The sequence below is a fragment of the Pholis gunnellus genome (assembly GCF_910591455.1).
Source record: "Pholis gunnellus genome assembly, chromosome: 8".
NCBI lineage: Eukaryota > Metazoa > Chordata > Actinopteri > Perciformes > Pholidae > Pholis > Pholis gunnellus.
The window spans coordinates 4,999,532-5,025,818 of record NC_136534.1 but is presented as its reverse complement, the minus strand read 5'-3'; the positions used below and the strand labels follow the sequence as shown (position 1 = coordinate 5,025,818).

The window sequence follows — 26,287 nt, the reverse complement described above, 5'->3', positions numbered from 1 at the left end:
TATGTTATTTAAGGCCACTTTGGTTTAGTGTGATAGGCTTAAAATTCTTTATAAAAACAGAGGAAATGCTATTCCCAACTAATACTAAAGTGATCACTCTTATGGTCATAATGATACGATTTGAACCTCGAAGTGAAGATATCGTTGTTGGACAGCAATTTCCCTTGTAATTAATACAAATATATATATACATATAAAATAATGATATATGATATAATAATACTATATTATAGTATTATTTTCTTTAAATATATATATATATTTTTCTCGTTTGCAATAATTTTATTGTGAAAGTTTATGCCGGAAGTCTTGCGGTTTATTTGTATTTTTAACACGGCGCCATGAGCCTGAATGTGAACACGGTTTGGAACGTGAAGAAAGGAAAGCGCAACAGACTTCTAGCTTTGCTGTAAACACGGACTTCCTTGCATCGACCGTGAGTAGATTTTCAACGTACTGAGACAAAGACGTCAAAGACGTCACAGTCTGGACGGCGAGAGGCAACACACGCACGTTAAAGTACTTGGTGTGGCTCACGTTAGCCACCGGGTGTGACATAACGTTATGAATCGCGGTGACACCATGATTACAATTTCTCATTTTGACAGCCTCCCGTAGTGTCTGATAGCGCCGATAGTGTACGTCGTAGGCAAGGTTCCATTCAACAAACCTGCTCATTTACGATAGTTTTAGATCATGGTAACGTTTCAATCATTGTCAACACATTTACCTCATCGTACGAGACCTTTCTTTATTTCGGCAGATACATAACCCTTTATGTAACACATGCATAAGTACATTTAGTAGATATTTCTCCTTCATGCTCACTTTGTAGTTCTGAAATAGAATCAGTGTTGCAGGCTGGACCAGCTGCTACAATGAATTTAGTCAGATTAGTCTTTGTGTTTAGTTGCTTGAGCGAATGTATTTATTATTTTTTTATAATACAAAGATGTAATGACCAATGATTATGAATGATTGTATGAGACTTAATTGTCTGCTAAGAAATCATGTTCCCAATTTCAGACTTATTTCAGTTGATGTGGACATTTATTTGCATCCCTTAACAATCTCTTCAGGAAGACGGAGTCAAGGTTGTGTTTGGTCAGCTGGTTATATTTTATTATAATTAACTTGATCTGTTATTTTATGCTGTGCCAGTACCAACTTTCAGCACCTGACACTTTTCCATACTCTGGTGTGTGTGTGCGTGTGTGTGTGCGCGTGTGCGTGTGTGTGTGTTTGTGTGTGTGTAGGCTGCAGCCATGCTGACCTGTGAAATCTGCGGTGAGGACATTATGTTGGAGGAGGACATGAGGACGCATCTCCTTCTCAACCACCTAGAAAATGACATGCACTGCCCACTCTGTCCCCTCTCTGGTGTGTCCTACGACGAACTCTGCTTCCACATCAGCTCGGCGCACCCAGAGAAGCAGCACGGAGCGCAGGATCCGGCCCGCTTCGCATCCACTTCGGGCTGCTCAGCCGGAATGGGGAGCAAAAAGCCCCAAACGCCTCAGTCCCGCCCGGCCGGGGACGGCTGCGACGCAGTAGGTGACGCAGCACCCGCCGGTGCCTCTCGAGACCCTGTGCGGCCTAAACAGAATAGTACACCAGGAAGCGGAGGTTCATCCACTGGGGAGGCTGCACCCGTCACTTCGACTTTGACAACATGGAGCCCTAAAACAAGACAGGAGTCTGTCAGGCGCTGTGTTGAAGACAAAGAGGGGGTTAAAGCCAAGCACAGTGAAGCCAAACAGAAGCGACGGTCTTCACCGGGAGAAGGTGATTGAACTATTTAAAACTTTAATTGAAACTTTAAAGTCACCGTTGACTTGAATTGTCCTGTATTTGTTACAGAGAAGCTGTTCTCCTGCCCCATGTGTGCACTGGTCTGCAGCAGCTGTTTCATCCTGCAGGAGCATGTGGAGTTACATCTGCAGGAGCAGCGCGCAGCTGAAGGTAACTGTGTCTCTTAGATTGGCTATAGATATCTTTGCTGCCATGTCTGGAACATTTCCTTTTCGGTCTCTCTGTCACCTATTGTTATTGGCACATAATGAATCTGTAGGATCTGGGCACATTTCTCAAGGGGTCACAGATACCTACCCAGTCAGGGAGTGTTGATACAGGGGCCTCGGGGATGAGGGGGCCCATAGAGAGAGCAGGCCTTCCAATAACGAAAAGGCCCCTACGAGCAATGGTTGTGTTGAGGCTGGAACTTCACGAGAGGAGGTAGGCTGCAAACTTTCGCCGCTGCTGACTTCCAGCAACGGAGACTAATCAAAAACGAACTGGATCCAATTAAAAATCAAAAATAGTAATTTAATAAAAAGATAGCAGATACAACTGCAACCACGAAGGTAAACAATGCAAAATGATGCACTCAATTGCAACCTAATGTTTTACAAATGCAATCTGAAATACACCATGCATGGTAATGTTCTCGAGAACAGAGTCCACGTGCAATTTCACTCACAGATCCGACCTGGTCAGTTAGCTGAAAAACGAATATTGCCGAGAACTGAAACTTTCTCTCTCAAACATTCTTTTTATGTTCTTTGATGGGCGGAAAGCGTCCCACGCTGTCGCAAAACATAAAGGCCGTTATCCGGGGTCAGTGATTGGTTTCCGATTGATCTGACCCCACCTCTATCGATCCGTTGCTCATCTCAGTGGCTGTCTCCTTGTGACATCACCTCTGACATCACCTCTGACCTGCCCTCTGTCCTGCGGCCGGATGGTGTTACCCAGGAGTCCTCTCTGTTATTTTATGGCAGTCTGCTTCTCATCAGTTGTCTCCGGTTCTCCTCCTCCTTTGTTGGTCATTTGTCCAGCACCTCTGTGTCCCCTTTGATGTCTCCTTTGATGTCTCCGGTCCTCGACCTATTCCCTTATATGGTCGTGAAGAGCCTGTCCTCTGCATTCCTCACTGACCCTATCTCCCCTTTGATCTCTCTGCCTCATGGCTCAGAACCCCCTAACCTATGTGACTGTACTTTGGTTCAATACTTCCAATGATTATGTTTAAGACTCCTACAAGTAAACTTATTGCAAACATATAATATCTTCTATAAGTAAACATCCTATAAACCTATATTACATTCCATAAGTAAATATATTGTGACTCTTAACATAATTTACATTCTCATCATTGTGACAATTTTATTCACCACTAGGGGTGCTATAAATTCTACTAAATAATGCTTCTTAATACTGTAATTCTCCACAAATCCCCCCTAATTCGCTGTTCACAGCGAATTAATCAATTCCCAGGAATTACACAATCCCTCTCTAGGTGGTCCTTTATGGTCCGAGGGTGTGTTCCCTTAACTAAACAGTAGCCATCAACAATTCAAATTCATCCTCATCTTATACACCTAACTGATTGCCCTACATGTTTGTCTCACTGAGCGCAGTATCAATAAGCCTGTGTCAAGTCCACGGATGCTAGGGATGGATCAGCATCCACGAAGGACAAGGACTATCTGGGCTGCCTAGTTGGAACATGGCGTGTGCATGAGGTTGGCGATGGAGGAGATTGTGAGGTTGCTGGCAGGAGGGCTGGTTGGAGATGGGTTGAAGGCAGGCTGGCTTGGTGTGGGTGGTCCTTGCTGTGCTGCTGGACCAGGTGGAGGACATGCGTCGAGGTCAGGATCCATCCTGTAAAGTGAGGGATAGAGAAGGAGATTTCTGAGAAGCTTTGTCTGCTCTTTTACAAAAATTCTATTTTCTAATTCCTTGCAATTTTAAATCCCAATTTGACATCAAAACAAAACATAAACAAAACAATTTCTCAGAGTAAATTTCCCAAATTTCAGTATCTCACCGGATGTTATAGAAGTCTTTCTGGACTGAATCAGGTCCTTTAGATCCCAGTGAAGATGATCAGGCGCTGTGTTGTTTGGAATGGAAGTACAACAGGCAGATCCAAACATTCTGCGAACTCTGCTAGAATCATATTCTAATGCCGTCCTATTCTGCAAGGCCATTAAACTAGTTTTCTCTAGCTGTGCGTAAAGTCCTAATATGGCGTCACTAGTGAAGTTTACGAAACGTTGTTGGTTATATTATATGTAATTAATCCAATCGACATTTTTGTTGATTGAGACCCTTCAGAAGAAATCTGATTTCTGGCTTTAAATTAATTAAGCACCCCCCTTGGTGCTCATAAGTCATCAATGTAAACTTGGCTGTAAAATGAGCCTCTCGGGCTTTCAGCATCTCTTTGGATCTTCTGTTGACCTGTGTGCTTGAGGAAATTAATTCTTCATAAGTCGTGTCATTTACAGGTAAAATATAAAATGGCAATATAAGTTGCACAAATGCACATGTGCCTGTCCAATCACTAGGCAACATTGGATCTATGGTTCTGTTTGTTATTTCTAGCTTCTCACACTAAGTTTGAAACTACTGCTACTGAAATAAAAAAAAAGAATAATAACAGACTTCCATAACCCACTGAATCTAGGTTTCTGAATGGATGTCATTGTTTAAGCTGTGGGGGAGGCATCGTTTCTAGTGCCATCTAACCCCTCTGCTTGTATGCTTTCAGATTCAAAATATTGATTGTGCGATGTTCAATCGAGTCTCTGCGATGGTTCGACTCGTTACCTTAATAGAACAGGAGCCTGCTTTCTCCCGTCAGTGGCTACCTCTGTGTTCGCCACCTGTGAAAACAAAACTTGACTCATGTTAATTAGCGCTCTAGTTCATCTTATTGGTCAGCGCCGTCCCAACGCCTTGGTGGCAGCTTGGGCATCTGTTGATGATGGGAGGTACAGGTAGTCCTGGCGGACCTGGTCTTGAGTACTGCTGATGTTGTGGTGGGAATGGAGCCCGTCGTGGTGGTGCATTGGATTGTCTTCCTCTCCTTTTATGTGGGCAGATTCTTGTCCAATGACCTTCTTTTCCACATATGTAGCATGTATCTTTACTTGCGGGTCTTTCACACCCCCCTTGCTGAAGTCCTCTTCCACTGTACTGTGGAGGTGGTCGGTTGTACACCACTGTAGGGGGCGGGACTGCTGGATATGGGGTCGGGGGTGCTGCTAGATGTTGAGGCCGTTGCGAGGCCTGAGCCTCGGCTACTGCCATCTGTTTCTTTGCCTGTTTCCTTTGATTTGCTTCTCTATCGGCCTCCGCTATTTTCATTTTCAGCAGCCGCTGCATGAGTTTAGTCAGATCTTCCTCTCCGTTACTCCATCTTTTCCCCTCTTTCTTTACTCTCTCTATGTCTTTCCTCTATCTGCAGTCGTAGATTTTTTCTGGCGCGTTCTTGTTTTCTTAATTCTTCTCCCTCTTTCTGTCTATTCCCTTCATACTCTCTCTCTTCCTGCTCCACTATACTCAGCACGTCCGATAATGTCATTGTTTGTGTGTAGACACCATTGTTGTGCCTTGTGGTCTCTCTTTCTTCTTTTCTCTCTTTGCTCTGTCTATACACCTCCTTTTTCTCTCTCAGCACTTCCTGTCTTTGTCTTTCCAACACCCCTGCGGCCGAAGTTGATGTAAACATTATGCAGCCTAGGAGCGTTCCCTTACCTCTCAACTATCTCTATCCTATGGATCTCCTATTCTGACTGTAGCCCTGACTGAGTGAAAAATCAAGTTTTTTCTAAAAATTAAAAAATTATGAAAATTAAAATTCTGAATTAAATTAAATAAAAAATTCTGAATTAAAATAGAAAATTACAAATGTTGGAATCAAAGTCAAAATCAACTATGCGAGTTAAAATATTGAATCAAAGTTAACAATTATAGGATCAAATTGGATTAAAGCTGAAGTTAAAATATTGGATTAAAACCAAACTTACCATCTGAAGTTAAATTGTTGAATTTAAACTAATTACCAATCGAATTATCTACGGTAGTCTAAAATGCTATATTGATACTAAGCAACAATTGAAGTCACTATGCAAGTTAAAAGATTATAGAGTCACAAACAATGAATGCTGCAAGTTTATCACCGAAACACTTAATTGCAATTCATCTATCAATCCTCTAGATGGCGTACTTTCCTTCAACTATTTTCAGTTTCAAAACAATAGCTCATTCCAACCACTGGTGGCGTAGTTCTGCAGTTCTAAATCAACTTCGATTGCAGAAAATGGAGTTTTCTGTAATTATCATGCAATTACTCATCCAAACCGCTAGATGGCGATGTTTACGGATTCTTCTTCTATGGTTTTTCAAAATATGTGTCTCGAACCAGCTCGCAGCTAGAGAACAATAGGCTAATGCTACAAGTTATGCTAACCGGCAACAACGTATCTCCAGCTTACGCACAAAGCACCGTATTTTAACTCTCACAGCATGCCGAGTTCACACACATATTTCTGCTAGACCGTGCTTTGACTTCTCCACATGCACCGGTTATTTTATAATCTCCTCGTTTATCCAACTATCTATAGTAAGCACCGGGGCAGGCCTTTAGCTCCCGGCTTCAAACAATTCATTCACACCGTACGTTACCCTTTCTTACAACACAACTTTCAACAACACCACAACATTTATCACAAAATACAGCCGTTACAAAACAAAATGTACAATTCGCCCCATTCATTACCTATTACCAACCCCAAGATCAGATTCCCCAGAACTCAGTCATTATAGCGCTTTTAAGCGATTAGCCTCCGTCCAGAGTGCAAAATCCTTTAGCGAACTGTTCGTTTTAATTCTCTAGAACTCAGTCATACCAGCGCTTTTAAAGCGGTTAGCCTCCGTCCAGAGTGCATCCCTATAGCGGAATGCAAAATGATGCACTCAATTGCAACCTAATGTTTTACAAATGCAATCTGAAATACACCATGCATGGTAATGTTCTCGAGAACAGAGTCCACGTGCAATTTCACTCACAGATCCGACCTGGTCAGTTAGCTGAAAAACGAATATTGCCGAGAACTGAAACTTTCTCTCTCAAACATTCTTTTTATGTTCTTTGATGGGCGGAAAGCGTCCCACGCTGTCGCAAAACATAAAGGCCGTTATCCGGGGTCAGTGATTGGTTTCCGATTGATCTGACCCCACCTCTATCGATCCGTTGCTCATCTCAATGGCTGGCTCCTTGTGACATCACCTCTGACATCACCTCTGACCTGCCCTCTGTCCTGCGGCCGCATGGTGTTACCCAGGAGTCCTCTCTGTTATTTTATGGCAGTCTGCTTCTCATCAGTTGTCTCCGGTTCTCCTCCTCCTTTGTTGGTCATTTGTCCAGAACCTCTGTGTCCCCTTTGATGTCTCCGGTCCTCGACCTATTCCCTTATATGGTCGTGAAGAGCCTGTCCTCTGCATTCCTCACTGACCCTATCTCCCCTTTGATCTCTCTGCCTCATGGCTCAGAACCCCCATACCTATGTGACTGTACTTTGGTTCAATACTTCCAATGATTATGTTTAAGACTCCTACAAGTAAACTTATTGCAAACATATAATATCTTCTATAAGTAAACATCCTATAAACCTATATTACATTCCATAAGTAAATATATTGTGACTCTTAACATAATTTACATTCTCATCATTGTGACAATTTTATTCACCACTAGGGGTGCTATAAATTCTACTAAATAATGCTTCTTAATACTGTAATTCTCCACAAATCCCCCCTAATTCGCTGTTCACAGCGAATTAATCAATTCCCAGGAATTACACAATCCCTCTCTAGGTGGTCCTTTATGGTCCGAGGGTGTGTTCCCTTAACTAAACAGTAGCCATCAACAATTCAAATTCATCCTCATCTTATACACCTAACTGATTGCCCTACATGTTTGTCTCACTGAGCGCAGTATCAATAAGCCTGTGTCAAGTCCACGGATGCTAGGGATGGATCAGCATCCACGAAGGACAAGGACTATCTGGGCTGCCTAGTTGGAACATGGCGTGTGCATGAGGTTGGCGATGGAGGAGATTGTGAGGTTGCTGGCAGGAGGGCTGGTTGGAGATGGGTTGAAGGCAGGCTGGCTTGGTGTGGGTGGTCCTTGCTGTGCTGCTGGACCAGGTGGAGGACATGCGTCGAGGTCAGGATCCATCCTGTAAAGTGAGGGATAGAGAAGGAGATTTCTGAGAAGCTTTGTCTGCTCTTTTACAAAAATTCTATTTTCTAATTCCTTGCAATTTTAAATCCCAATTTGACATCAAAACAAAACATAAACAAAACAATTTCTCAGAGTAAATTTCCCAAATTTCAGTATCTCACCGGATGTTATAGAAGTCTTTCTGGACTGAATCAGGTCCTTTAGATCCCAGTGAAGATGATCAGGCGCTGTGTTGTTTGGAATGGAAGTACAACAGGCAGATCCAAACATTCTGCGAACTCTGCTAGAATCATATTCTAATGCCGTCCTATTCTGCAAGGCCATTAAACTAGTTTTCTCTAGCTGTGCGTAAAGTCCTAATATGGCGTCACTAGTGAAGTTTACGAAACGTTGTTGGTTATATTATATGTAATTAATCCAATCGACATTTTTGTTGATTGAGACCCTTCAGAAGAAATCTGATTTCTGGCTTTAAATTAATTAAGCACCCCCCTTGGTGCTCATAAGTCATCAATGTAAACTTGGCTGTAAAATGAGCCTCTCGGGCTTTCAGCATCTCTTTGGATCTTCTGTTGACCTGTGTGCTTGAGGAAATTAATTCTTCATAAGTCGTGTCATTTACAGGTAAAATATAAAATGGCAATATAAGTTGCACAAATGCACATGTGCCTGTCCAATCACTAGGCAACATTGGATCTATGGTTCTGTTTGTTATTTCTAGCTTCTCACACTAAGTTTGAAACTACTGCTACTGAAATAAAAAAAAAGAATAATAACAGACTTCCATAACCCACTGAATCTAGGTTTCTGAATGGATGTCATTGTTTAAGCTGTGGGGGAGGCATCGTTTCTAGTGCCATCTAACCCCTCTGCTTGTATGCTTTCAGATTCAAAATATTGATTGTGCGATGTTCAATCGAGTCTCTGCGATGGTTCGACTCGTTACCTTAATAGAACAGGAGCCTGCTTTCTCCCGTCAGTGGCTACCTCTGTGTTCGCCACCTGTGAAAACAAAACTTGACTCATGTTAATTAGCGCTCTAGTTCATCTTATTGGTCAGCGCCGTCCCAACGCCTTGGTGGCAGCTTGGGCATCTGTTGATGATGGGAGGTACAGGTAGTCCTGGCGGACCTGGTCTTGAGTACTGCTGATGTTGTGGTGGGAATGGAGCCCGTCGTGGTGGTGCATTGGATTGTCTTCCTCTCCTTTTATGTGGGCAGATTCTTGTCCAATGACCTTCTTTTCCACATATGTAGCATGTATCTTTACTTGCGGGTCTTTCACACCCCCCTTGCTGAAGTCCTCTTCCACTGTACTGTGGAGGTGGTCGGTTGTACACCACTGTAGGGGGCGGGACTGCTGGATATGGGGTCGGGGGTGCTGCTAGATGTTGAGGCCGTTGCGAGGCCTGAGCCTCGGCTACTGCCATCTGTTTCTTTGCCTGTTTCCTTTGATTTGCTTCTCTATCGGCCTCCGCTATTTTCATTTTCAGCAGCCGCTGCATGAGTTTAGTCAGATCTTCCTCTCCGTTACTCCATCTTTTCCCCTCTTTCTTTACTCTCTCTATGTCTTTCCTCTATCTGCAGTCGTAGATTTTTTCTGGCGCGTTCTTGTTTTCTTAATTCTTCTCCCTCTTTCTGTCTATTCCCTTCATACTCTCTCTCTTCCTGCTCCACTATACTCAGCACGTCCGATAATGTCATTGTTTGTGTGTAGACACCATTGTTGTGCCTTGTGGTCTCTCTTTCTTCTTTTCTCTCTTTGCTCTGTCTATACACCTCCTTTTTCTCTCTCAGCACTTCCTGTCTTTGTCTTTCCAACACCCCTGCGGCCGAAGTTGATGTAAACATTATGCAGCCTAGGAGCGTTCCCTTACCTCTCAACTATCTCTATCCTATGGATCTCCTATTCTGACTGTAGCCCTGACTGAGTGAAAAATCAAGTTTTTTCTAAAAATTAAAAAATTATGAAAATTAAAATTCTGAATTAAATTAAATAAAAAATTCTGAATTAAAATAGAAAATTACAAATGTTGGAATCAAAGTCAAAATCAACTATGCGAGTTAAAATATTGAATCAAAGTTAACAATTATAGGATCAAATTGGATTAAAGCTGAAGTTAAAATATTGGATTAAAACCAAACTTACCATCTGAAGTTAAATTGTTGAATTTAAACTAATTACCAATCGAATTATCTACGGTAGTCTAAAATGCTATATTGATACTAAGCAACAATTGAAGTCACTATGCAAGTTAAAAGATTATAGAGTCACAAACAATGAATGCTGCAAGTTTATCACCGAAACACTTAATTGCAATTCATCTATCAATCCTCTAGATGGCGTACTTTCCTTCAACTATTTTCAGTTTCAAAACAATAGCTCATTCCAACCACTGGTGGCGTAGTTCTGCAGTTCTAAATCAACTTCGATTGCAGAAAATGGAGTTTTCTGTAATTATCATGCAATTACTCATCCAAACCGCTAGATGGCGATGTTTACGGATTCTTCTTCTATGGTTTTTCAAAATATGTGTCTCGAACCAGCTCGCAGCTAGAGAACAATAGGCTAATGCTACAAGTTATGCTAACCGGCAACAACGTATCTCCAGCTTACGCACAAAGCACCGTATTTTAACTCTCACAGCATGCCGAGTTCACACACATATTTCTGCTAGACCGTGCTTTGACTTCTCCACATGCACCGGTTATTTTATAATCTCCTCGTTTATCCAACTATCTATAGTAAGCACCGGGGCAGGCCTTTAGCTCCCGGCTTCAAACAATTCATTCACACCGTACGTTACCCTTTCTTACAACACAACTTTCAACAACACCACAACATTTATCACAAAATACAGCCGTTACAAAACAAAATGTACAATTCGCCCCATTCATTACCTATTACCAACCCCAAGATCAGATTCCCCAGAACTCAGTCATTATAGCGCTTTTAAGCGATTAGCCTCCGTCCAGAGTGCAAAATCCTTTAGCGAACTGTTCGTTTTAATTCTCTAGAACTCAGTCATACCAGCGCTTTTAAAGCGGTTAGCCTCCGTCCAGAGTGCATCCCTATAGCGGAATGCAAAATGATGCACTCAATTGCAACCTAATGTTTTACAAATGCAATCTGAAATACACCATGCATGGTAATGTTCTCGAGAACAGAGTCCACGTGCAATTTCACTCACAGATCCGACCTGGTCAGTTAGCTGAAAAACGAATATTGCCGAGAACTGAAACTTTCTCTCTCAAACATTCTTTTTATGTTCTTTGATGGGCGGAAAGCGTCCCACGCTGTCGCAAAACATAAAGGCCGTTATCCGGGGTCAGTGATTGGTTTCCGATTGATCTGACCCCACCTCTATCGATCCGTTGCTCATCTCAATGGCTGGCTCCTTGTGACATCACCTCTGACATCACCTCTGACCTGCCCTCTGTCCTGCGGCCGCATGGTGTTACCCAGGAGTCCTCTCTGTTATTTTATGGCAGTCTGCTTCTCATCAGTTGTCTCCGGTTCTCCTCCTCCTTTGTTGGTCATTTGTCCAGCACCTCTGTGTCCCCTTTGATGTCTCCGGTCCTCGACCTATTCCCTTATATGGTCGTGAAGAGCCTGTCCTCTGCATTCCTCACTGACCCTATCTCCCCTTTGATCTCTCTGCCTCATGGCTCAGAACCCCCTAACCTATGTGACTGTACGTTGGTTCAATACTTCCAATGATTATGTTTAAGACTCCTACAAGTAAACTTATTGCAAACATATAATATCTTCTATAAGTAAACATCCTATAAACCTATATTACATTCCATAAGTAAATATATTGTGACTCTTAACATAATTTACATTCTCATCATTGTGACAATTTTATTCACCACTAGGTTTGCTATAAATTCTACTAAATAATGCTTCTTAATACTGTAATTCTCCACAGTTGGCATTACAGAAATATAACTGAATAGAATGTACATATCATGGCAATTTTCTAGATATCCCTCTGAAAACAAAAACCCATCTTTGTCATGGCTTTAAGTAAAAACATTTTTTTTTTTTAAATGTGTATGTCGATGTTGTCCAAGATCAAGTCTCTGTTTGGCTAGTTTAGACTGACGAGCTGAGCACATCGAGCCAGCAGGGCGAGCAGTTATGAAATAGCATAACCCAGTCAGCAGACATACTTGTACATGATGTACCTTTTATTCATGACTGTTTCTTTGTTCAGGGTCAACACTGGAGGCGTGTCCACTTTCACCGTCAGCCAGCAGCCTCTCAGGTGTGTCTCCTCTGTCTTTTGTTTTTAGCTCGCATGGCACAGTATTTTGTTGTTATGGTGTGAGGGCATTCTCGGTCCCGAGAGGATTACTCCGACTGGCTTTGGTGATCCAATGACATTTCCTCCAGCGCCACCATGAGGTTCACTTTAGTGGCTGACGGATTGCCTCTTGCATGGCTGTAGACTCATTACAGTCTAGTCTACAGCTCCTAACCACGGAATAAAGCATTAACAGCGCTCCTTTCAATTGAGTAAATTCAGTATTTCTAATATAAAACATATACTGTAATGATGATCCTGACATTACCCTGACACAGCCTGGTTTCTTGGGTTTGTAATTTGCTAATGATTTTTTTTTTCCCAGGTCAAATTGTGTATTGTTTCCTAACTTCAGAAAGTAATGCTCAACAACCACAGTATTGTTTGAGTATTGTGTCTTTTTTAATATAGTTTTTTTATTTATGGGTCCCAACAGCATGATCCTGGAGCGTTTTATTTCTAGATTTAAATAATAACAATAATAGCCTGCATTTCTATTACATTTCTTTGTTTTTCAAACAAATAACACAGTAGCAGTGTTTTTTCTGGCAATAAAAGAGCGAACTGAGTCTATAGGAGTTTTTTTTCCCGAAGGCGTCCATAGATTAGCATCATAGTTTACGGATCCCAGCTAGATGAGTGTTCCAAAGGGTTTGGGCTGCCACAATGTACATTGCTCTTTTATAATAAGCCTTTACCCACTGATCCCAACTATAACCCACATGAGACCCCTTAGATTGGTTGTCCTTTAGGAACACTTAGTGGCTCAAACAGCGGGCAGCACTATTAATAACTGGTATCACTCAATCACATTAGGGCTCTCTCAGATAATCATGCACATTTATCTCATTCGCCAGAAGGATGATGAATTAGACAGAAGAGGGAATGAGACGTGTGGATGAAAATGACGACGGAATCAACGGGTTCAGGTTCTGATTCAGTGTTGCGTGAACACGACACAAATATTGAAGCGACTCCTTCATTCGAGCTTCAGTTAGGTTTCACGGTGCTTCAGTGATCTTAGTAACTGTACGGTAGAATTGCACAAACATGAATGGTTAATACTGTGTCTATTTGTTTCTTGTAAGGTGTTTAAACACAAATGTTTCCAGTGGAATTCTCCTCTAATGGATGACACAGACTGGACCAGAGAAAGGACCATTAAGCTACCTGTTCAGTGGTCAACCCTCGTAGGAAACATGTTTAAAACCTGCATGGGGTTTCCCTTCTGTTTTGTAGGAGAGAAGAGATTCCAGTGCCCTATGTGCTCTGTCGTCTGCAGTGACAGCTTCTCTCTGCAGGAACACGTGGAACTGCATTTAGACCACGGAGCTGCAGGGAACTCTGCAGGTGGGCATATGTTCCTACCCCCCCGTGCTGCATGAGTCACTCAGGTCCCTCTGTTAAACTTTCTTTTCCCACTTCTGTCTCGCACACTCATATAAATGTCACATCTTTCTCTGCCTTTGGTTCACGTGTGCGTCTGCAGGGAGCCCCGGCTCTGACCTGAAGCTGGCCAGACAGCTCCAGCAGGAGGAGGAGCAGAGGAGGAGGCTGAAGGAGGACCAGCAGGAGAGAGAAGAGTTCAAGAAGCTGCAGGTCTGGATTCTACGCTGTGCAGACCGTTTAGACAGTGATGTTATTGGATTTCCAATACATTAGCATTCATTTGAGGGTTTCACAAGTACGTATACTTCATAAGAACTACAATTCCCTCCTTTACTCTTAACCCCGTAGGGTTGTCTGTGGGTCACTTTTAGGGCTAACCCAACTGATAAGATTATAATATGCAATACCGCATTTGAGTATCGCGACAGCGATGTTATTTGCGATAATAAAGTGTACTCAGTACTGCTAAAACACAAGTTTTTGCTTGTTGAATTTAAAAAAATGAAAGGAAATTATTTCCGACACACTTTTGTTGAACAAACATTGAACTGAACACAAAAGGCACAAAAAAAAAAAGAATGATAGTTTCATTGCAGTTTTCTACTCATTGTTTCTTTAAACAAACAGTCTTATGTTGTGCAGCCCTACTGTATCCTAATAGTCATGGTTTTATTTTAGTGTTCAATCTCCACTGTGTGATATGTTGTTTGTGCAGAGGCAGTTTGGTCTGGATGGCAGTGGGGGCTACAGCAGACAGATGGAGAGGACCATGGAGAGGGCTGTGGCCAGGGGTCTTATGGACCCTGCAGAGTTCCACTGTAAGAGGGTCGAGATGATGGAGTCTCTGGCCTCAGGGGTTGATGATGGCAGAACCAGAACTCAAGGTATATGTTTGTTCGCATCCTTGAACCACAATTCTGCAAAAGCACACAGAGACAACACCGCTGGTTTAAAGGGATACACCAAAGTTCCTGTAGGTTTAGGCAACTCGGACATCTGTTACAGTAACGCAGCAGCTATTCCCAACCACTGTGGACTGCAGAGGGGAACGCACAAAAGAGCCTTTCCACTTCTTCTCTAGGTCCTTGGTATAATTCCTTTGGTTACATATTTCCTGGAAACTTTGGGTTGAAATAAAGAGAGAAGAGAGTAGGACCTAAAATTGAATATCCGATGCAGAGATTGGAATTAAGAGTAGATGGACATGTTCATGGGTGCTAACAGTTAATGAGTTTAGTACTGCAGTGTTTGCAAGGGAAATGCATAATCAAATATAAATAATTGCTGAAAAAGGTGCGGTAATGTCAATGATTAAATGGATACACCTGGACTGTTGTTCACGCTCTTGCATGTCAACTCTCCTTTACAGTTTCAGTTTTCAACCAGTTCTTCAGCATTCCCTCAACGTTCACAACATGTTCTTTTAGTTAATCTGTCATTGTCTGGTTGTGGGATAGGCTACTAAAATACATGCCAGGCATACACGTGTGTGTGCGTGTGCAGAGATGGGCAAAGATACATCAAAATGTATTTTGATACAAAATACAAAATACCCCCAAATAAATGTATTACAACAAAATACAAAATACAAAATACTGGTGCCAGAAAATGTAACAAAATACATGTATTTTGTATTTAAAATATAGGAAATACTTTTTCTGGATTTTCTGTTTTCTCACAATTTGGTATAGCAGAGCATTCAGGTTTATATAATGTACACCAAGCTCTGGTGAACCCCACAACAAGGAAGAACAGTCACAGAATGTCAGTGTAACTAAGCAAAGCTATTAAAAGACAACAACTTGATTGATTATGTATATATATATATTTTTATTAATGGGACTTAACAGCCCATAAACTTTGGCTTTGTATCAACAAGAAAATATTCATCACATATGACTTACAAGCTCCCAATCTCCCTCTTCCTATAGCTAGCTACTCGACTGATAAGTTAACTTGCTAAACACTGGCTATGCACTAGCCTACACAGCATGCTAGCGTCATTAGCATGTTAGCATCGATCGCTAGCTTGATATTATAACCATCACCATGTATATACAATAGGCTATGTAGCCAGACCCAGACATGAATTATACATCAAGCTAGTTGACATCTGTCACACTCAGATACAATATTTAACTTGACAGACAATCCGTTGAACTTGAAGATCTGAAGACTGAACTCGTGAACTGTTTCGTGGAGAAAGTATTTTGAGTATTTTAAATACAAAATTACTCCACTCTAAAGTATTTTGTTACAAATTACATTAGATTTTTAATTGGCCCTATCAAATACAAATGACAAAATACTCAAAAGTAATTGAAATACGTATTTCAAATACAAGTAATAGAAATACTGCCCATCTCTGTGCGTGTGTGTGTGTATTAATCCGCCCAATCACATGTGCTTTATTCAGTAGTTTATACAACCTACTCTCAGCTATGCAAATCAATTGACGAGGCATGCAGTGAGAGGAGGATCCGTGTGGTGACACTGTCAATAGCCTGTTGTCTGGTAGGTGGCACCTTGCATGGTAGCCCCTGCCATCAACGTACAAAGGTGTGTGTGTGTGTGTGTGTGTGTGTGTGTGTGTGTGTGTGTGTGTGTGTGTGTGTGTGTGTGTGTGTGTGTGTGTGTGTGTGTGTGTGTGTGTGTGTGTGTGTGTGTGTGTGTGTGTGTGTGTGTGTGCAGCACTTTGAGTGGCAGGAAGACATGAAAGGCGCTACATGTGAACGTCCATTTACATCGCAGGGCTGGCCGTGCGTGCATGTTAATGCATTTGAGTCGCTCTGTTGTGCCGGCTAGCTAATCCCCGCCTCTCTGCACTGCGCTCATGCTTATAACGCCGTCCCGACCAACAGCGTTGAAGCGTAGCACCCACCCTCCCGTTCCCCTTATGGTAAACACTGTTAGCGCTGTCAGCACTGTTGCCTTTGTTAGCACCGTTTGCATCGTTAGCTGCAAATTGCGTAGTATGGAACTGGGATGCAGCATTTTGTTTCATTTAAACTTTTTGTCATGCTAGTCTTAATGAAGCTTGGCCACTAATGGGGCTGTATATTTATATATATATATATTTTTTGGCAATATTGTCATTTGGATGTGGTCTGCTTCTGTAGCACTTGTTAAAGCTATAGCCAGTTTAGCCGCTAGCTACTGGCTCAGCCGTCTCCATGACGGACTATTTGGACTATCGTATTGAGAACCATTCAAAAAAGAAGCTGAACTGTAGTGTATACTGCCTGGCACAGATTAACCTTAACCAGTGTTTATTTCAGCAGGGATTTTATTTTTATTTGGTTCACATTCCTTTTCCAGTCCATTCATTGAAAACAAGTGCCTATAAAAGTGATGTCATACACAGTCTTTGTCGGTCAGCGGGGGCCTATTGGGCTGGCAGTACAGCACACGCTCAGCTAGTCAACTGTGCATGTGCTGTACTGAAGCATATTGCATTACCTGCTAATTATGACTTCAGGATATTGTAATCATGGCTTATCCTCTCATAAATAAGATCTCTAGGATTCAAATATACTTAAGAGATGGCTTAAAGCTGTCTCATGCACTGCTCACACGTTCTAACTTAAAGCAGGCGCCTCCCTACGCTAAGCTCTCACTACCACTCATGATTATTTTTGCTATCATTGTTACTGATTATCGGTATCCATTTTCATGCCTCAGCGTTATTTTAATAACCCGATCTTATGCTCAGACGGCAATCTATTTAAGTTCCTTTTTATTTCGTTGATCTCTCCTAGTCTGTGGTGGAATAAAGTGTGTGTGCACGTGGTTATAATGCACGTGCACTAGCATCCCTGAAATCCCTAACATCTGCATGTACTCAGGACATAATGGAACATCGCTCACCGGTAGAGCGTGGGTGTGTACGACAGGAAGGCCGGCTGATCTTAAGAGACAGTTACATTAATATTATTTTTTTGTTCCTTGTTTTTCAGTGCTAATCAATAACACCCTCGTAATTCAATGACCAAGGAACTACATTTTAACTCGCATCACTCTCGGCTCTTCCAACAAGGGATTAATGTTTCATTGTTTTGTTGCATTGTGCTGTACAACAGTGCTTGCCGTAGCATTGCATTGATTATATTAGGCCACCAGTTTGTAATAACCTGCCCAGGGACTACAGACTGAGGTGGAAAAATCCCAAACCAGCTTTGTGTGAGTCTTTTAATGCTGAAATAAAGAATACAAAAATCAGAGGTTGTCTTTCAAATATTAACTCTCTGCGCAGACAAGGTTCGATCATCACAACAGAATGCGTACAGTCTCAGTGAGGAAGAACCAGGTATAAAGTGAACGCGTTTAATTTATACAGAAGAAGCGCAAAGTGTGGAGGCCGATGGCCAATGTTACGGACATTCTACTCTCAAACTGATAGAAAACAACAATGAAAAAGAAGCAGCTGGAACATCCTCATACAACACAGTTACAGCTATCTTTGCGTGCAGGCAAGGGTGAATTATTCTGTTGTAGAAGTAGAAACATACTTTACTATGTACACCACCCTTTTGTTTAGCTGTCAGCACCTTTTGATGCATGTTGATCAGTGAGATGTGACGGCTTCTGGTTTAGCTGTGTGTCTGTAACACTGCTGAGCCGCTGCTGGAATGTACTGAGCTGAACTTGTTTCCTCTCTATCTAGGCGTGGTCCGCGCATTGTATGAATATTACCAGACCGAATGCAAGGACTCCGTCCACGTGTGGCTGAGCGCTGACACCGACCACTACTGCTCCTCAGCGGGGGATAAAGGCTGGGGCTGTGGATACAGAAACCTCCAGATGCTCCTCTCCTCTCTACACACAATAGATGCATATGCTCCCCTCCTACAAGGTGCACGATCCCACTGCATAATATCTGACCTGGAATCAGCACTATCCCTGCCAACACTCTCTTTGTTTTATGAGTCTGATGTGATTTTGAGAATGTTCCCCTGGAACTGGTCCAGCACAAACAAATACAGGCTGCTTGCTTGTGTGAGTATGACATGACTGAAGTAGTGCTGTGGAAGTGGACATTATACTGGTGAACATGGAAGTGTTGAGTTTCAATTGACGTTCACTTAAAACGGGGGGCAGGCCTGAAAACAGGGCGGCTTCTTACTAAAATATATCAGAAGTGAGGGTCTCGAATATGTGCTTGTTTCAAATAAATTGCTGATTCTTTGTGAGGTTGAGGTAAATATCTGGGAGTTGAGGGTAGTTCTGTCACAATATTTTGATATATTAATGGATAGAAGGATTAATGTGCAAAGAGCCATGAATCGAGTTTGTTCGCCACCTGAATCCTGACCACCACAGCAAAACAAGGAAACAGTCCCCCGTCTGTGTGGAGGTCTCTGCCCACCAGCGTGAATCCGAGCTGCAGCCAATTCAGAACGCTTCGTTGTTGCAGTTGGAAACTAAATACGGCGTCGTAGTTGCGGAGTTCTTCCAACAGAGCCAGAATCCAATGGTGAACTCATTCAGGCTGCAGATTGTACCATCAGTTTTGACCTGCCTTTATTTTTATGATTTTTTTTTTTAATGCTGAAGTGCTTTCTAGAAACATAACAATTTAAAGACAAACTCTTTATTTTCCCTTTGGTAAGCATAAGCATGATAAAGCACTTCACATTCATTAAGCTTGGGGCGTGTCTACAACCACACTGTTTACTCAAAGCACATCACGCCTTGTCCTTGTTCTGCATTCTGATCTGGGTGCACTATTGTTGTTGGGATTGGTATCTGTCCTCCTGTACGGTTGGTGGCAGTGGGTGCAAAACAAAAACAGCAATGACTGCTGTCAAGCGTCACTGTAGCCGTCCTGGAACTATCTTGGCGTCACATCACATCGACGGCTGTTAGTCAGTTAGCCATGTATAATAATAGAAATGTATGGCAGATAAACCTATATTAAAAAACAACTTTTTACCTGTACCCATTCTTTCCATTTACTCGACGCTCTCCTCCTCCTCCTCCTCCTCCTCCTCCTCCTCCTCCTCCTCCTCCTCCTCCTCCTCCTCCTCCTCCTCCTCCTCCTCCTCCTCCTCCTCCTCCTCCTCCTCCAGAGAAGGCAGTGCCTAGCATCCCTCGGGTGCAGAGTATGATCGAGGAGGCCTGGAGAGCAGGGCTGGATCCACACGGTGCGTCCCACTTCAACCAGCGGCTGCAGGGAACAAGAGCCTGGATCGGAGCCACAGAGATCTACGCCCTCCTCGCCTCTCTGGGAATCAGGTGAGCGTGACACTAATGTTGTGTCAAGCACATAACCTCAGGATCCATCATGCAACATCAACGGGAGGGCCTTCTGATCAGATGCATAAACCACATCAACTGGCGGCTCTTTTCCAAGCTCCCTACAGATATCTAAGCTCCTTAACTGACTGGAGAGGAGGTCAGGAGGTGTACACGTCCCCTCGGTTTCAGGACATGAAGATCTGAAGGTGAACATTCTCACCCTGGACTCATACACCGTCATGCTCTTAAGATTATCTGATCCATAACTACACTACAACTGTAACAGTAAAAATGTCCTGCTGGGATTAATAGAGTTCTCTCACTCTCTCTTTCACGCTCACTCTCATGACCATAGTTGGCAGTTCGAAAGCTTTGACCTCTGGCCCAGGTCCCTGTTGAACACAACAGACACTGCACACTCTATTTTTATCGAGAACAAGACCCCCAGATACAGCCACTCACTCCCAACCCGGAGGAAGCAATCGCTTATTCTCCAGCAGAGAACAATGGCCTCAGACTTCTGCTGATTCTCATCCGTCTCAAACCGTCTCAGTGCGTACCGAAGGTCACGGTATGATGAAGCCAACAGAATCGCACCCTCTGCAAAAAGCAGAGAATGTCCAGACAAGGCCCCCCCCCCCCCCCCCCACCCCACCGGACAATCTCCTCCTGCCCCCGACTGTGACTTGAGATTCTAAATCAGAAACGGAAGCTGTGACAAGGGACAAACCTGGCGGAGTCCAACACCCACTGATCGCGCGTTTGACTTCCTGCCGGTAATACGGACACGACTCTCGCTCTGGTTATATAAGGACCGGATGGCTCGTAGCAACAGGCCCGGTACCCCCATGCTCCTGCAAACTCTGCGTCCTCCACAGAGGATGTGTTGCTCGGGTTTAAGAGTTCTTGAAAGTGCTCTTCTCACTAAATGATCAAATCCCCAGTCAGGGTCCTCCCCTGCTGATTACAGCCAGAGCAAAGCCCTGCTTTCCCTTCCAGAGTCGTGTTAACGGTTTGCTAGATCTTCCTTGAGGCCAACCAAAAGTCCTTCTCCATACCCTCCCCAAACTCCTCCCACACTTTTTGCTTTGGTTACCTCTGAAGGCAGCAGCCCTTCTGGCCTCCCGCTCTTCTGATACCGATCTGCTGCTTCCGGAGTCCCCTCGGCCAACCGAGCCCGAAAGGCCTCAGAGTCTGTCAAGCTGAAGAAAGAGGCTGAGTGACTAGTTCCCAGGTTGCTGCCATGACAGGCACAGACAACCTGCTGATGACAATTCCTTGTATCTGCTTTCACAATGGAGGCTTGGAATATGGCCTACTCAGATTCCACATCCCAAACCTCCCGCATGGGAAAAATGATTGTGGAGGTGGGAGTTAACGACCTTGTGGTTTTCCCAGTTCTCCCTCTCTACACGTTTGGGTTTACCAGGTCTGTTCACGCAGCTGCTCCCTGACGTTATTTCATGCTGTGGCCGACCGACCAAGGCCGCCAGATGCTCGTCGGCGAGTTTCCCTCCAAGGTCTGGCTCCAGGAGGGGGCCCCGGAGGTGCTGCAGCTCCTTTTTGGCCAACTGTAATCCATTCAGTGACCGCTCCAGAATCTCATTCCGGTCACATTTTAGTTGTAGTTTAGTGACTTAAAATCGTCATGAAGCTATCAGCTCAATGTAACACTGAGGCTTGTATTGTATGTTTTCAGTGCCCGCATCATTGACTTCCACAAGCCGACCGGCCCAGGTGACACCCACCCCCGGCTGTTTGAGTGGGTGAAGCAGTACTTCATGTCCAGCAGGAGCAGCCAGCTGCCCCCCAGACTCATCCACACTTCTCTGCCCCCGCTTTACCTGCAGCACCAAGGTACACAGCAACATCACCTGCTATATTCCTTCGTCGCACACTATATAGCTGTACGGGGTTGGTGAGGTCTTCATACATTTGCATGTACATGCTTCTTTGATTGGATAATGTTTTCGAGGCGGAGTCATTCATAGATATCCCCAAATACATTAGTGAATCCTTCTGCAGGCATTCATAGATAGTGAGACTGATCTGAATCCCTCGAGGCTAACACTAGCCCCAAATGGCTTTTTAATGATCCGCTCATAACATTACCTAAATTGAAAAGCGTTTGTGGAAGTCTAAACATAGAAGAGCATTAAACTTTATTACTCGGTTAATCTTTTACAAGTGTTGTAATGCGGAGCTAATTGCAGGTTTCAATGTTGAGGTTGACTGACCTAACGCAAGCTGCAGTATGCACTACTGTTCCTCAACCAAACCAGCGGTTTGAGATGGTAATGTTTTGTCTGTCGGTCACTCCAGCTTACTTACATGTCCAGTTTATTCCATGAACAACTAGAACTGCGTGTAGATAGGACTGCATTTTTTACTTTACTCAGATTGGAGGAGTTCTGGCTTTTTCTCTGGAATGTTATTGACATAACAAGGTAATCCTGCTTCCTCATTTAAATTACTTATGATGTAACTGGCGAAATGTGATATCATGAGGCATTAAAGGAGAACTTGAGACGTTACACATAGTAAGGAGGTAATAAGGGTAATAAGGGGAAGTCTGTGAAAACTATTGTATAGTGTGACAAAATCATCCAAACTCAAAGTCCATTCATTTGCTTCTCCTGGACCTTTTGATCATATCCCACAGTGTTCGGCAGATGTGCTTTGCTCGGTTCTCATGGAACTGTGGATGTTGATGCTGAGTTGAGATTGTTTTACAAACCGGAGGTGTGGAGTTTAAAAGAAATTAGGGCTTAAGAGGCCGAGAGTGTCGATGGCAAAGATCCTATTGAGTGGCATTTTGGGGATTTGTACAATCCAGGGAGTGAAAGCCAGATGTCTCGGCCTCCACTGCTTCAATTTTGACCATTATTTGAATTCGATTTTCTTTCAGTCGTCGAACTTTGAGTTTGTGCTCTTTTAATGCAGACTGAGATGGAATAATTCCGGGCATGCTGATGCAAAGCTACTAGTTAGCTCGTGACCTTTTCCCTCTCCCCCTCTACACTGCTGCCACAGTGAAACTCTCTGTCCTAGCTCTCTTCCAAACACTGGTTCATCCAGCAACATGTTTTCAGAAAAACTTCAGTGGTCTGGTAATCAGGTTTGTGTTACGCAAGTTTCTCTAATCCCTCAGCGTGAAAACAGAGTTTGGGTTTTCTGTTTTCACTGATGTTTCTGAAATCGCATTGCTGCACATTCCTGTCTGCTCACACTGTGCCGGTCTGTCTCTCTCCGCTCAGTTGCTGACACACCGATATATAGAGGTACACAGCAGAGAGACCGACGGGGCAAACACATGCGCACGGGAAGCCTGTAAACGCACGCAGCGATGTAACGGCCTCGTTCTCCGCCCGCTTTGTATCAGACGCTAAAGAGTGCCACATACCATGAGCCGGTCTTTGACCTGGGAATGTCCTGTTTATTGGCTGGGGGTTGCGCTCCCATATGGGGTCCAAATCCTCTTTGCTGATGCCCCAGAAGAGTCCCGAACACCAATCAAAAAGGAAAGAGAAGATACAGGCAGAGGGCAGGGTCTCTGCAGATACAGACACCGCCTGTATTTGTCATAAATAGTTCCCCAAAAAAAACAGTATTAACATATCTGAGGATTTCATAAAGACCAACAATTTGTTTTTAAAAGCTTTAGAAACAAGAGGTCTTAATAATTACATTTGAGTATATATTTTGCCAGCTAAATCAAATTGTTTATAGGATACTCAACCTTTGTTTCATTATAATACTTTTAATACTTGAATCCTTTCTTAGCAGGGCTTCTATAAAGGCAATTTCGCAGTACATGAATATGAGATACGAGTTTGCAATGAACTATCTGAACCCCAAAACCCACCAGCGGGATGGAGAAGCATGTTTCCTTTTAACAATAGACAAAACTACACTGTTTAGCATAGCCAGGATGTTCATCTTTCTGATGGCCCTTGAACACGTCATGTGTGACGAACGCTTCCATCAGGAAACGCAACCAAAACTAAGCTTAAAATTGTCTCGTTTCAAATTTTGCTCCAAATAAACAGTTTACTCTAAACAGATCCTGGATTTATTTTTATTCTGTGCTCCTCAGCGCAACTAGAAAGCCATGATTGATGCGGTTGAGACCAACAGTCACGTGACAACAATTCCGTGAAACTTCGACAGAACTGCAGGCTGCTGAACACATTTAATATTTATAGCCCATGGAGCCTCCATTATTTTCCAACATTGGTGACACTAAAATGTTGGATATATAGATTCCATTGTTTTGCAATTTTTGTAAAATAAATTATCAAAGGAATTAAACTTCAGTTTTTTTCTTTTTTATGATTTATGGCATTGTAACTGTCATACTGCACTAAAGACATTTTTGAGTTCCCTCTACTTCTAGCCGTGGTTGTGCTGTTTCCATAGAGGTGAAGGACTTTTCTATTGCAGAGAAAATCAAGGCCACAGAGAGAAACATGTGACCGGAGCGAAAAGCGCCACATGGAACTGCTTAGGGTTCAGAGGGTTACAATTCCTCCTTAGCATTTAGAAGGTTTGTTTATGGCGTTTTGCTGGTGACGCTCGCTGTCTTCTGAGGTCTATTAAATAGAGAAGCAAAGTCCCACCCCTCCCAGTGTCCACCATAGGACTTTATTCAGAAATAATTATGTACACCCGTGGCCAAAAGTTTTGAGAATGACACAAATATTAATTTTCACAAAGTCTGCTGCCTCAGTTTTTATGATGTCAATTTGCATATCCAGAATGTTATGAAGAGTGATCAGATGAATTGCTAGTAAGATTGCACCTAAATCAACCATTTATCGGATCATCAAGAACTTCAAGGAGAGAGGTTCAATTGTTGTGAAGAAGGCTTCTGGGCGCCCAACAAGTCCAGCAAGCGCCAGGACCGTCTCCTAAAGCGGATTCAGCTGTGGGATCGGGGCACCACCAGTGCAGAGCTTGCTCAGGAATGGCAGCAGGCAGGTGTGAGTGCATCTGCACTCACAGTGAGGCGAAGACTTTTGGAGGATGGCCTGGTGTCAAGAAGGGCAGCAGAGAAGCCACTTCTCTCCAGGAAAAACATCAGGGACCGACTGATATTGTGCAAAAGGTACAGGGATGGGACTGCTGGGGACCGGGCTAAAGTCATCTTCTCTGATGAATCTCCTTTCCCATTGTTTGGGGCAATCTGGAAAAAAAAGCTTGTCCGGAGAAGAAAAGGTGAGCGCTACCATCAGTCCTGTGTCATGCCAACAGTAAAGCACCCTGAGACCATTCATGGGGTTGCTTCTCAGCAAAGGGAGTGGGCTCACTCACAAGTTTGCCTGAGAACACGGCCATGAATAAAGAATGGTACCAAAACATCCTCCGAGAGCAACTTCTCATCAACACTGCAAATATTGACTCTTTGCATAAACTTAATATAATTGTCAATAAAAGCCTTTGACACTTTCAGATACCTCAGTAACAACGGACAAAAAGATCTAAAAACACTGAAGCAGCAAACTTTGTGAAAACCAATATTTGTGTCATTCTCAAAACTTTTGGCCACGGGTGTACAATAGCCAACGGAGAAAGAAGAAAGAATGACTCCCGACTTTTCACGAACACTTTTACCTTCTGACAAGGTCGAAACCCTGTGTCCTCCTGCAGGTCACAGCCGCTCTATAGTGGGCTTGGAGCAGAAGAAGAACGGGAGCCTGTGCCTACTGCTTCTGGATCCCGGCATCTCAGCGTCAGACACCGGGAGGCTGCTAAGCAGGGACACCGTCTCACCGGCCGTCCGCCAGGTCAGGAAGTTCTCCGGCAGCCTGAAGCACAAACAGTACCAGGTGGTGGCAGTGCACGGTGTGATGTCTGCTGAGGAGAAACAGGTGAGGTGTCGTGGAACAGACGTGTGTGCATGTAGGTGTGAGAGTGGTTTTATAAGATAAGATGACAGTCCAGTTGAGGTTTAGAACTAAATGTGACTGAACATGATTCAAACTATCATCAAAATACAACAACTGGTTTTCTTGTTGCCCTCGTCTGGAGATCTTTACAGTCGTTGAATTACAAGTTTGATGTGCACACAACGAATCATTGTCAAATGAAATGCTCTTAATCCGTTTATCAACACACTTTGTTTTTACAGATTAGCATCTTGAACTCCAGGACATTATGTGCTGAACGGATCCCGTGAACAGGAGCGCACTTCATCTCGCTTCTACTGTGAACATGCATTGGATTTCTGCACTTCAGGAACTATTTCATGTTGTCGTTCCCTAATAAATTATATAATGTACACTTTTTAAAATGTTAGTTTTTTAATAAACTCTATG

The 26,287-nt window shown here is 43.2% G+C and overlaps 1 protein-coding gene across 1 annotated transcript; it reads left to right on the top strand.

Moving 5' to 3' along the window:
- Positions 1-340: 340 nt before the first annotated feature.
- Positions 341-26,287, top strand: zufsp (zinc finger containing ubiquitin peptidase 1). Its single transcript, XM_079164557.1, has 12 exons — positions 341-436; positions 1,257-1,785; positions 1,861-1,962; positions 12,255-12,305; positions 13,584-13,694; positions 13,834-13,943; positions 14,449-14,617; positions 18,397-18,585; positions 19,802-19,967; positions 21,670-21,827; positions 25,620-25,840; positions 26,101-26,287. The coding sequence occupies exons 2-12, from the start codon at positions 1,266-1,268 to the stop codon at positions 26,146-26,148; spliced, it is 1,845 nt and encodes a 614-aa protein (XP_079020683.1). The 5' UTR covers positions 341-436; positions 1,257-1,265; the 3' UTR covers positions 26,149-26,287.

Bases quoted from the DNA above. Each gene is read 5' to 3' on its own strand.
- zufsp (XM_079164557.1), top strand. From the start codon at position 1,266: ATGCTGACCTGTGAAATCTGCGGTGAGGACATTATGTTGGAGGAGGAC. The intron at 13,695-13,833 runs GTGGGCATATGT...GTGCGTCTGCAG, and splicing joins AGCTGCAGGGAACTCTGCAG to GGAGCCCCGGCTCTGACCTG. The intron at 21,828-25,619 runs GTACACAGCAAC...GTCCTCCTGCAG, and splicing joins GCTTTACCTGCAGCACCAAG to GTCACAGCCGCTCTATAGTG.